The 13101-nt window shown below is 52.9% G+C and overlaps 1 protein-coding gene across 1 annotated transcript in view; it reads left to right on the top strand.

The window, feature by feature from the left end:
- The window catches only part of SCARA5 (scavenger receptor class A member 5), a 129508-nt gene that overhangs the window by 71866 nt on the left and 44541 nt on the right, over positions 1-13101 (top strand). Inside the window, exon 4 of the mRNA XM_062213578.1 lies at positions 12112-12786. Coding sequence (XP_062069562.1) covers positions 12112-12786 — 675 coding nt within the window. The remainder of the gene's footprint in view (positions 1-12111; positions 12787-13101) is intronic.

Raw genomic sequence — 13101 nt, 5'->3', positions numbered from 1 at the left:
TGTTCCTTGATCCCAGGGTGACCTGCCAAGCCTTGGATAATATCTGGATAGGTTGAGTATCTCTTGTCTGAAATGCTTGGGACCAGAAGGGTTTCCGATTTCAGATTTTCATGGATTTTTGGAATATGTACAAGTACATCATGAGATGCCTTTGGGAGTGGGACCCAACTTTAAACAGGTGATTCATTGGTGTTTCATATACCCTTTATACATACACCCTGAAGGTAATTTTATGCAGTAGTTTTGAAAAGTTTGTGCATGAAACAAAGTATCATGGTGTGGACTTTTCTACTGGTGGCATTGTAGATTCTCAGAAACTTTGGAGTTTGGAGAATTTGGATTTCAGATTTCAGACTGGAGCTACTCAAACTGGATTAGTTTCCTAGGGCTGCCTTAACAAACTATTACAAATTTGATAGCTTATTAAGAGAAACTTATTCTCTCCTAGTAGTTCCAGCGACCAGAAATCCACAGTCCTGGTGCCAATAGTCGTGGTTCTTTCGGGAACTTCGGAGGGAGGATTTATTTGAGGCATGTATCCTGGCTTTCGGGGGTTGTTGGCAATCCTGCACTTACTCTGGTTCCTCAACCTCCCTTGGAAGGTGGTGCTTCATCAAGCTGAGCTTCCCCAAGGTGAGGACAGAGTGGGCATCGCTGTGGAAGGAGCGCCTCATGCTGGGACAGCACGCTGCCCTGAGATGGCCCCACCTGAGCCTGCTCAGCAGCATCAGGCTCTGCTGAGTTTGGCCACTGGGTCAGGTGTAGGCAGCCCCTGGGGAACTGACCTTTCCCCATTTTACAGAGGGGGAGACTGAGGCAGGGGATGGTGCCTGGTGGCGAGACTCTCAGCCCCTGCTGCAGGGCTCAGTCCCAGGGTCCCGCTCAGGAAGTGCCACTATGGAGCAGTCAGTACCAGGAAGGGTTCCTGGGAACAGGAGCCCCAGAGCCAACCACAGCCCAGGCAGCCTGGGTCTGTGCACTGACGAGACTGCCCCCTGCTGGGAGCTGACTCTCAACCAGCGCCTGTGCCCAACACTGCACCCAACTGGACAAGGAGCATGGAAACAGGATGGTGGGGGGGGGTGGGGGAGGGCAGCGAGCCTGCTGTTTACATGTCAGCCTCTCCTCACCTGTGCCCTGGGCGCTCAGCATCACCACGGCCCACCAGAAGCAGTGCCAACACCGAGCTGTGTCGCTCTCGGGTGGAAACTGGGGCTGGGAGTCACTGAGGGAAACAGCGCGGCCTCCCTCATGGAAAGCACAGGGCTGATTGAAGACCGGGTTTGCCCATGAAGGGGGCAGCTTCCTGCCCGCCACTCTGTCTCCAGTCTCCCAGCCCCTCTTTCCTCCCTCAGGGCTCCCTGTGCCCGCCTGGTCCTGTGTGCCCTGCCCACCAGCCTGTTCCCCAGGGCACCTGCCAGCTCTAGCCACACCCCCTCTTTGGGACCCTGCACTGGAACTCTGTCCATGTGGTGACGGCTGACAGTCAGCTCCTTCTTCCAGAGAGTTCTTGTGGGGCCTTTATGGTTGCCCATTGCACAACAATATTAACATGAATGCAAATAAAAGCAAGGAAAATTCTTCCACCATCCCACAACCTCCAACAGAGCGCACTGTTTGCGTCTCTTTTCTTTTTTTGGTGTTCTCCATGTACACACTCCCTCTTGACAATTCGATGTCTGGGTCCCCCCCAACCTATTATTGTTATTATTGTTATAATTACTTCTGAAGCATTTTCCCATCTTTCTTTTACAATTGCAATCACGATGACTGCGCAAGAGCCCCTCAAGATGACGCATTGCAATTTACCCATTATCTTACTGTGCAATCTCTTTTACCGTCGTGGTAAATAAGTACACAAAGCTTTCCCTCTCTTTGGAAATCTTTCCTAACCTTAAATTCCCAGAAGTTGGATTCGTTGGTCAAGAGGCAGGGATGTTTTTATGACTCTTAAAAATTCTAGCCAAATTGCTTCCCAAAAGTTATACTAATGTATATTTACATTACAGATTTTAAAATACGCCAACCTCAGTGCAACCTCAATGCACTAAGCATTTCGACTTTCACAGTGCTTATTTCACAGCTATCAAATGGTGCTGTGTTCTTTTTGTTTGCAATTTACAAGTGCCCTTTCCAAGGTGATGCACGAACTCATATGATTGACACAGATATTCTAGGTACGTGGACTGCCCAGAAAGGGCGCTATTGCGGGGTGGGTGGGGGAAATATTCTCAGGGCACCAGATCATGCTGGAGTCGCCCAGAACAGCCTTCTCGATGAGGACCATTTACAGAGTCCAGGATGAATTATCCCCTCCCGGCGGTCACAGTGTGTTCTCTGCCTCCCCTCCTCCACCACCCATCCTCTCCCTATTTGATTCCTTCCAGATGTTTGCTGTCCTCAACAGGGAACAAGTCTGAGTGTGACTCTCTTAAGTCGTGTTTAGGCAAACAGTTCATCTATCTCGCTGCCTGGCATATCTTAGCTCGAATGATTCTTCAGCTTTTCTACTTTCACAAATAGGAAAATCACAGATGAATAATAACAGCTGGCATTTAGGCCTCTGTGAGATAAGTATCGTTAGTAGCCTCCTATTCCAAATGAAGAAACTAAGACACACAGAGGCTGAGGAACTCATAAGGTCAGTGCCAGCAGATGCCGGAAGTGCAGTTGCTAGGGGCCTGCCCTTGACCACTTCGCCGTACCGAATAGGTGGAAGACCAAGAACAAGCTTGTGAATGGTCAGAGACACGCAGTGGGGACTAAAGTTTAAAGGTAGTGAGTTCCCCATGATAAACCCAAGCTGGAGTTGGCCTGCTTGGCAAGAATCATGTTCAAATTCAAAGTTGAATTCTGACTTAGCATTTTTTTAAAGATTCATTTATTTACTTGAGAGGCAGTTACAGAGAGGGAGAGACAGAAAGAAAGGTTGTCTGTCCACTGGTTCACTCCTCAAATGGCTGCAATGGCCAGAGCTAGACTGATCCGAAGCCAGAAGCCAGAGCTTCTTCTGGGTCTCCCACATGGGTGCAGGGGTCCAAGCGCTTGGGCCATCTTCCACTGCTTTCCCAGGTCATAGCAGAGAGCTGGATCAGAAGAGGAGCAGCCAGGACTCAGACTGGCACCCATATGAGATGCCGGCACCACAGTTGGATGTTATTACGCCACGGCACTGGCCTCCTAACTTGGTATTGAATGCATACTTGGAATAGTATATGATTGATGTATTAGTGGCCAGGTGGCTCACCTATGCATAGCTCTAACAACCTCATTGGCACAGCAGTGCCTGCCACTTGAATCTGCTCTCTGTTCCCTAATGGTCCTTTCTGCTGGTTCAGGCCGGTGCTCCAGGTGTGATCTGGCCAGATACACTGTTGTCCCTAAACACTTAGGTGGACCTACAACACCAGTTTGGCACACATGTGTGTATATGGCAGGGAGAGGAAAACTCCGTGTTGCATTGGATGTTTAGCCAACAAAAGCTGCACACTGGTGTTAATAATTCTTTATCTTTGTACAGAATTCCACATGCATTATCACACTGAATTTTCAGCTTAACCAACCTTGGAAGGTGAGGAGGGCCAATATGCATAATTTCATTTAAGGATGAGATAATAAAAGCTATAGACATCACGAGACCTCCCGAAGTATGAAATAAGGATGAGTTCGGGCCGTCTGTCCCTTCTTCTGGTACTCTGTCCTTGCAACCTACTGCTGGGATAGACAGTCACTGGCTGAATGCCAAGCAAGAGAAGAGAAAGGAGAGGACATTTATTAAGCACTGACTGTATACCAGACATGCTCTAGTCTCTTACCGGAAGTTGCTTCCTTTACTTTCCCAGCAACCTTCAGAAGTTGGCACTGTCCCGCCCATTTCTGGACGAGCAAGTGCAGGAAGGTGGCAGAGCGAAAAGGTAGCCCCGTCACTCTCCTCCCCTGCACAAAGCAGCATGGGGCATCCCCTCTCCTCTTGGGGAGCACTGGGGGAATGTGTGATGCCAGAGGCCCTGCAGACCTCCCGCAGAGCTCCCAGTGCTGTGGGCTGGCAGCGTCACCATTTCCCAGAAGGAAAACCCAAGCAGGAGCCATGCGGTAACCAGCTCATGGGTACCTCGCTAGCAGGCGGCGGCGCGAAGCCACGTTTCTACCACGGCCCCAGCCTAAGTCCTGTCTTATCTTCAGGCCAGTGACGCACAGGCAGGCAAGGAGCAGCAGTCATAGCACTTCCTAGTAAGGGCAGAGCGCGGGACAGGAAGGGCCTGGAGAGCACCCGCAGTGCACACGACTCAGGAGAAGTGTGCACACGCTGGCTTCTTCCAGGCTGAATAGACAGTGGCGACTTCAGTGGGAAATCTGTCTAAAAGCAGAGCAGAATATTCCTTATGAATTCATAGCAAAGACACCATCAGTAGAGCTTTAGCATTTTAAGTAATGCATACACTTCAATGAGGGGGCCCCTGGCCCCCAAGACGCGGGAGAAAACCAGGGCCTGCCTGCCTGCATGATGTGCGACGACTCCAAAATTGGGGTTCAGTGCTCTGTAGTCACCGCCTGCAAACTGGTGATGACTTTATCTTTGAACTCGTGCTTCCTTGGTGAAGTCTCATGGGACCACGGGAGGCAGCTTCTGTCCAGTCCCAGCTCCCAGGAACCCCCTGTTACCCAAGGATGGAGGCTCGGCCTCGGGGTTGGGGCTGTGTGCAATGAGTGGGAGGGTGGAGCCGCAGGCACTTGTGCTGGTCTGCGCTGGCCCCAGTGTGTTCCTTTGCCAGAGGGACGCAACATAAAACAGCAGATAAAACCCACTAGGATGAGCCAGAGGGACACCAGAGCAGCAAGGGGATGGCTTTCCCCTCCCTGCTTGTTGGACAAAGAGCTCTGCATTTGAGCTGTGCGCTGAGCCTGTAAATTACAAAGCTGGTCCTGAGCAGCAGTCACAACTGCGGATGTTCTGGGGCCCAGAGAGGGATTATGAAGCAGCAGATCCCAGGGGCCCCAGGTGATCACTCAGCTGCCAGGCTGGGCGGCTCCCACAATGGATGGCTGTTGTGCGCTGGAGACCAAGGTGCTGGCAGGCTGGGTGCTTCTGACAAGGCCTCTCTCCCTGGACACTGCGTCTTTGTGTGGTGCCCTTCCCTGGTGTGTCCACTTCTTACAATGGCACCGATCACTTGGGGTTAGAACCCATCCTTTCAATCTCCTTTAAATTGAAATACCTCTCTTTTAAATGCCCCAGCTCCAAATACAGTCACACGGGGCAGGGCTTCAACGGAAGACTTTGAGCACAGATGTCCAGTCCATCACAGGGCGAGGATGGCGTCCACTTCCTCCTGGGGTGTAGGGGGTGATCTTCACGACTCCATATATAATCGGTTCTTCTAAGACGGGAGGCAGCAAGAATTGAGCAGAGTCCTGAGGGGCATGGGGGTGACATTAAACCATCTATAATGTCAATATAACTTACTAGGGCCTTGGGGGAGTAATTTGGCTGGAATTTTCACAGGTTATCTCTTTGGGACCAGCGTTGCGGTGCAGCAATGCTGGCATCCCCTCCCAGGCTGCTGGCTCTGGTTGCTCTGCTTCTGCTTCTGCTTCCTGTTGATGCTCTCGGGAAGGCAGTGGGTAACGGCCCACGTCCTTGGGTCCCTGCCTAGCTCCGGCTATAGCAGATATTTGGGGAGTGAACCAGCAGATGGAAGATTCTTTCCCCTCCCACAATGCTCCACCCTCACCCTCTTTCTCTGACATAATGTCTTTCAAAAAATAAATTTTTTAAAAAATTCTTTTTGTGAGGCTGGCATTGTGGCATAGCAGGTCAAGTTGCTGCCTGCAATGCTGACATTTCATATGGGCACTGGTTTAAGTCTCTGCTGCTCTGCTTTCAATCCAGTTCCCTGCTAATGCACCTAGGAAAGCAATGGAAGATGGCACAAGTGCTTGTGTCCCTGCACCCATATGGGAGACCAGATGGAGTTAAGGCTTCTGGTTTTAGCCTGGCCTAGACCTGACCATTGCAGCCATTTTTGGAGTGAACCAGCAGATGGAAGATCTCTCTCTCTCTCTCTCTCTCTACCCCCCCTTGTTTGTTTCTCCCTCTCTCCCTCCCCCCAACTCTTTCTCTGTAGCTCCACCTTTCAAATAAATAAATATTCAAAAATATTTTTATTCTATTTAATTCTGAAAAGCAGAGACAGACTGATGGAGAGAGCTCCTATCTGCTAGTTCACCCCTCAGATGCCCTAAAGAGCCAGGGCTGGGCCAGGTCAAAGCCAGGAGCCAAAATCCTAGTAGGGGGTCTCCCATGTTGATAGGAGGGAATCCAAGTACTTGAGCCTTTACCTGTTTCCTCCTGGGAGGCGAGAACTTGGAGTCAGGAGCTGAGACTGGAGCACAGGCATTCCAGTATGGGATGTAGGCAACCCAAGAGGCGTCTCAGCTGCTACACCAGACACCTGCCCAGAATGAAGAGTCTTTAAAACCTCCATGGCTCTTGATCTATTATTCCAACTTCTAGGCATTTATTGTCAGGAAATGTTTCAAAACAGGGGCAAACTCCTTGCATTTATTTGCCACGATTCAAACAGATTCATCAATAAGAGAAAGGGTAAAGTGCCATGCTTACCTGTGATACTGTGAAATGTATATTTGGGCTTCCCTCTTTTTTTTTTTAAAGATTTATTTATTTGTTTAAGAGGTAAAATTACAGAGAGGGGAAGAGATAGAGAGAGAGGTCTTCCATATGTTGGTTCACTCCCCACGTGGCCACAACTGCTGGAGCTGGGCCAATCCGAAGCCAGGAGCTCAGAGCTTCTTCCAGGTCTCCCATGTGGGTGCAGGCGCCCAAGGACCTGGGCCATCTTCTACTGCTTTCCCAGGCTACAGCAGAGAGCTGGATCGAAAGAGGAGCAGCCAGAAAATGAACCAGCGCCCAAAAATGAACCAGTGCCCATACGCCTAGCAGTATGGGATACGGGGGCCACAGGCAGAGGCTTAGCCTACTATATCATAGTGCCGGCCCCCTTCCCTCGGTTTGCAGACTAAAGCCTTGGAAACTGCACAGGGATAACTGTTGTTTTGACGCTAGTGGCTGTCAGTCCCCAGGGAGCCCCAGGACAAGGTTGATCACTGAGAAGCCTAGGTATCATTAGAGGGTTGGGGTATTCAACCTCTACCTCCTGGGAGAGAAGATGGACTGTAGGTTGAGTTCATCACCAATGGCCAATGACTTGGTCAGTCACGCCTGCAAAATGAAGTTTTTGTGAAAATCCAAGGTGAGTGGGTTTGGGGAGCTTGGAATCATGGAACAGGTAGGGACTGGAGTAGGAGGCTGGAGTGAGCATGACAACCGGTGCCCCTTCCTCCATACCTTGCTCTCTGCATCTCTTCGTCTGTATCCTTGGTACTATCCTTTATAATGGATCAGTGAGCGTGGTGTCTCCCGGAGTTGCGTGAGCCACTCTAGCGAATGACTCAGATCCAAGGAGGGGTTGTGGAAACCGTGATGGGCAGCCGGTCTGGCAGAGGTACAGCAAACAACCTGGGGCTCCGGATGGGCGGTAGAGGGGGTGGGGGCACGCGTGGGGACTGAGCCCTCCATCCATGGGAGGCGATGCTATCTCCCGGTGCACTGTCTTAGATCTGAGTTACAGGCACCGAGCTGGACATCCCACACAACGGATCGCATGCTTGGTGTGCGGGGAAAGTCCCAACACATGTGGTCATGGAAGTCTTCAGTGTCGATGTTGAGTGAGAGCAGGGGAAGCCTGTATTTTCTCATAGTGCCCTGTAGTCATCAAAATTGTCATTATGAAAAACAGGGAGACCCACGGGAAAATGCTAAGAAGTAATTATAATAACAATAACAGATGGGAGGGCGAACCCAGACATCAAATTGTCAAAAGGGAGTGTGTACATGGAGAAGACCAGAAAAAAAAAAAAAGAGACGCAAGCAGTGCGCTCTGTTGGAGGTTGTGGGATGGTGGAAGAATTTTCCTTGCTTTTATTTGCATTCATGTTAATATTGTTGTGCAATGGCAACCATAAAGGCCCCACAAGAACTCTCTGGAAGAAGGAGCTGACTGTCAGCCGTCACCACACGGACAGAGTTCCAGTGCAGGGCCCCAGAGAGGGGGGGTGGCTAGAGCTGGCAGGTGCCCCGGGGAACAGGTTGGTGGGCAGGGCACACAGGACCAGGCGGGCACAGGGAGCCCTGAGGGAGGAAAGAGGGGCTGGGAGACTGGAGACAGAGTGGCGGGCAGGAAGCTGCCCCCTTCACGGGCAAACCCGGTCTTCAATCAGCCCTGTGCTTTCCATGAGGGAGGCCGCGCTGTTTCCCTCAGTGACTCCCAGCCCCAGTTTCCACCCGAGAGCGACACAGCTCGGTGTTGGCACTGCTTCTGGTGGGCCGTGGTGATGCTGAGCGCCCAGGGCTCAGGTGAGGAGAGGCTGACACGCAAACAGCAGGCTCGCTGCCCCCCCCACACACACACCATCCTGTTTCCTTGCTCCTTGTCCAGTTGGGTGCAGTGTTGGGCACAGGCGCTGGTTGAGAGTCAGCTCCCAGCAGGGGGCAGTCTCGTCAGTGCACAGACCCAGGCTGCCTGGGCTGTGGTTGGCTCTGGGGCTCCAGTTCCCAGGAACCCTTCCTGGTACTGACTGCTCCATAGTGGCACTTCCTGAGCGGGACCCTGGGACTGAGCCCTGCGGCAGGGGCTGAGAGTCTCACCACCAGGCACCATCCCCTGCCTCAGTCTCCCCCTCTGTAAAATGGGGAAAGGTCAGTTCCCCAGGGGCTGCCTACACCTGACCCAGTGGCCAAACTCAGCAGAGCCTGATGCCGCTGAGCAGGCTCAGGTGGGGCCATCTCAGGGCAGCGTGCTGTCCCAGCATGAGGCGCTCCTTCCACCAGCGATGCCCAGTCTGTCCTCACCTTGGGGAAGCTCAGCTTGATGAAGCACCACCTTCCAAGGGAGGTTGGCACACTGGAATCTGTACAGAAAAAGGAAGCGAGGGTGTGTGGAGACTTAGAACCCAGTCTCAAGAAAATAAATGAAGGAATGGCAGACTTAGAAAAGTTACCATATAGCAAGAATGTGATAACTTCTTGAAATTCTGAAGGGCTGTCTTGTTGGGGGAAAAATATTCCCTTTACCCTCCATAACCCCAACGGGCAGTATCAAATAATTGACTTTAGGGAGGCAAACTGCAAGTCTGAGCAAATTGTAGAACCTCCCAGCACTCAGAACTAACCGGAAGTGGAAAGGCTGCTGTAAGCCGAGTTTGGGTGACCACTTGGCTATGTGGCTCTCTGTGGTGCAGCAGGTTAAGCCGCCACCTGCTACACCAGCATCTCACGTGGGTGTCAGTTCAAGTCCCCACTGCTCCACTTCCAATCCAGCTCCTTGTCAATACTTGTGGGAAAGCAGGAGAGGATGGCCTGGGTACTTGGACCCCTTCACCCATGTGGGAGACCTTGATGGAATTCCTGGCTCCTGGCTTTTTCCTGGCCCAGCCCCAGCCATTGTGGCCATTTGGGGAATAAACCAGTGGATAGAAGATTCTTTCTCTCTCACTTTCACTATCTCTCTCTCTCTCTTCCACTCTCCCTCTCTCTTCTACTCTCCCTGTCTATATAATTATACCTTTCAAATAAATAAAGATTTATTTATTATTATTTAAATAAATCTTTAAAAAAGATTTATTTATTTGAAAGTCAGAGTTACACAGAGAGAGGAGAGGCAGAGAGAGAGAGAGAAGTCTTCCATCCACTGGTTCACTCCCCAGATGGCTGCAACGGCCGGAGCTGCGCCTATCCAAAGCCAGGAGCCAGGAGCTTCTTCTGGGTCTCCCACATGGGTGCAGGGGCCCAAGGACTTGGGCCGTCTTGCACTGCTTTCCCAGGCCATAGCAGAGAGCTGGATGGGAAGTGGAGCAGCCGAGTCTTGAACCGGCGCTCATATGGGATGCCGGCGCTTCAAGCCAGGGCTTTAACCTGCTGCACCATAGCTCCTGCCCCAGTAAATAAATCTTTTTTTAAATTAAAAAATAAAGCACTAGGTCCAGAAGAAGTTGAGACAGAGCTCCAGGTCCCCTTCCAGCTCTTCCTAGCCGGAAGTGACGTCTCTCCCGCAGACAGTCGCCTCCAGTGCTGTGTGCTTCCAGGATCACAGGATCCTGCAGGATCACAGCAGCTGGGCTTCATGTGGCCCAAGAATCCTCCCAACTCAGCTCCTCCCTCCCAACATGAAGCCCTGGAAGAGAACTGATTTGGTCCAGATTTTCTTATTATTTGAACAAGCTGGGTACCAAGTCCCCCGGTTCGCTGCCTTCCCAGATGTCCAAGCAGCATGCCCCCTGAGTCTTCTCCGTCCCCAGCTCCTGTTTTGCGCCGCCCCACTACTAGTTGCCATTTCTCTGGTTCGCAGGGCAAAACAAGGCAGCAAGCATCCCTGGACCTGTCATGGCAGGGTTTGTCGTGCACCTGAGGACAGGAAGGCAGTTCCCAAACCCCAAGGAGCCACAGGCATGCCAGAATATAGACAGAGACTCCCCCTCCTCTTGCTATTGTGAAACCAACTACGGCTTATTAACTGAGCAAGGGAGCGAACTGTGAGAGGAGGATCGCTGAGATGGGAGTTTGCTGAGGAAGGAAACCGGGGACCAGCAGGGAGGGCTGGCGGCCGCAGACAAGGGAGGATGTAGATAGATACAGTAGTGTTCTTCACCCGCCCAGATGGGTCCTGGCTGCCACCTGTGAGCCCTGAACTCGGAAGTAGTAAAATCAGTGCTGCTGCTTTGAGCCTAGCTTCGTCCTGCAGGGGTGGCATTCCTTTAGGCAGCTCTGGAGCCCGCGCAAGGGGAAGCCCCCAGGCTCTGGAGCAAGTCCTCTGGGCTCCGACTTGCTGTGCCACCCTGGGCAATACTGATGGCTCTCACTGTGCAAAGGGATAACCATGGCACTGTCTCAGTCTGCTACTCAGGCTGCTAGAGCCAAACACCATAGACTGGATCAACAGCAGGGACGTATGGCTGGGCTGGGGTCACGGGGCTGTGCGTTCAGCCACCGATGTGAAGCTGACGTCCCCTATCAGAGTGCTGGCTCGAGTCCTGGCTCCATTGCTTCCAGTCTTACTTCCTGCGAATTCTCCTGAGAAGGCAGTGGGTAATGATCCAATTATTTGGGCCCCTGCCACCCATGTGGGAGACCTGGATAGAGTTCTGGACTCCTGGCTTCTGCCTGGCCCATCCTGGTCATTTGGGAATTGAACCAGTAGATGGAAGATCTCTCTCACTCTTGCTCTCCCTCTCACTCTCATTCTCTTTCTGTCACCATGCCTTTCAAATAAATAAATCTTTTTTTTTTTAACGAAGAAAGGAATGTATTGCTCAGAGTGCTGGAGGATGGAGGCCCAAGGTCAAGGTTGCCAGCAAACTCAGCGTCCGCTGCGGGCCTGATTCTCAGAGCTGGTACCGCCTATGTGTCCTCACATGGCAGAGAGGGCCAACAGCTCCCTCGCCCCTTTTATAAGGTCACTGATCTCATTCACGAGGCCTGTGTCCTGGCTTAGTCACCTGCTAAAGGCCCCACCTCTTGATACTGTCGCCTTGGCAGTTAAGTGTCCACCTATGCATGGAGTGGGGAGGGGACACACTGAGACCCTAACAGGAGCTTAGCTCCTCAAGCTGAGACAGTCACAGCACCCAGAACCCGACGTTGTCCTACACAAAACTGCTGCTATCCTCACCACTTTTCAGGATGCAAAACTGTCAGTTTCATGGGTGCCCACCTGACACCCAGTGCTGAGATCTGTCTGGCCGATCAGATTTGTCTGCAGCTTAGACTCACTTTGAGATTTTTTGAAAAACTCCAGAGTCCAGGTCTCATCTCCATCCATTAAATCACACTTCCCGCAGGTGGGCCACCCGGCCAGGTGATTCTAGTGGGTACAACACCTGGGGGCTACTGAAACGCTCAACATTAGCCACCTCTGCTCTCCATTCAGCTCTCCTTGGTTAAGCACCTACTGAATGCCAGCCTCTGGTCAGGCTGGATTAATCTTAGCCAGGACCTCGCTCCCCAATGGTGCTCACGTCTCCGCTCCTCCTCCGCAGTGTCCAGGCCCCGCAGCTCCCCGGACGACCTGAAGGTGCTGACCCGGAACGTGAACCGGCTGAACGAGAGCTTCCGGGACTTGCAGCTGCGGCTGCTGCAGGCTCCACTGCAGGCGGACCTGACGGAGCAGGTGTGGAAGGTGCAGGACGCGCTGCAGAACCAGACGGACTCACTGCTGGCCCTGGCGGGCGCCGTGCAGCGGCTGGAAGGCGCGCTGTGGGGGCTGCAAGCCCAGGCGGTGCAGACGGAGCAGGCGGTGGCCCTGCTGCGCGACCGCACGGGCCAGCAGAGCGACACAGTGCAGTTGGAGCTGTACCAGCTGCAGGTGGAGAGCAACCGCAGTCAGCTGCTGCTGCGGCGCCACGCGGGCCTGCTGGATGGGCTGGCGCGCAGGGTGGACATCCTGGGCGAGGAGCTGGCCGACGTGGGCGGCGCGCTGCGCGGCCTCAACCACAGCCTGTCCTACGACGTGGCCCTGCACAGCACGCGGCTGCAGGACCTGCAGGTGCTGGTGAGCAACGCCAGCGAGGACACGCGCCGCATGCGGCTGGTGCACATGGGCATGGAGCTGCAGCTCAAGCAGGAGCTGGCCATGCTCAACACCGTCACCGAGGACCTGCGCCTCAAGGACTGGGAGCACTCCATCGCGCTCAGGAACATCTCCCTGGCCAAAGGTACCCGCCTGGCCCAGCCCAGCCCGCGGGGCCTCCCTGGTGCCCCTCCGCTCAGGCCTCCCTTCTGTGCACCCCTGCCCCAGGGCCTGGGAGTCCTCATCTTCCCAAGTGCACTTGCTATGTCATTCCTCGTTTAAGTCTTCTACAAGATTCTGGAATTTTCTGCTGGCTTCCAGGGCCTGCACTGTTCTGTCCCTTAGGTGAGCCTCCCTCGGGCAGAGAACAGATTCAGCCCTAGTCCAGACCCCTACCCTTGGGAATGACCAAGGTGGCCAGTGGAGGTCCTGGTAGTCAGAACTTGGGTGTGCAGGCCGG

Source organism: Lepus europaeus, chromosome 16 (genome assembly GCF_033115175.1).
Source record: "Lepus europaeus isolate LE1 chromosome 16, mLepTim1.pri, whole genome shotgun sequence".
Taxonomy (NCBI): domain Eukaryota; kingdom Metazoa; phylum Chordata; class Mammalia; order Lagomorpha; family Leporidae; genus Lepus; species Lepus europaeus.
This window is presented reverse-complemented; position numbering and strand designations above follow the sequence as displayed.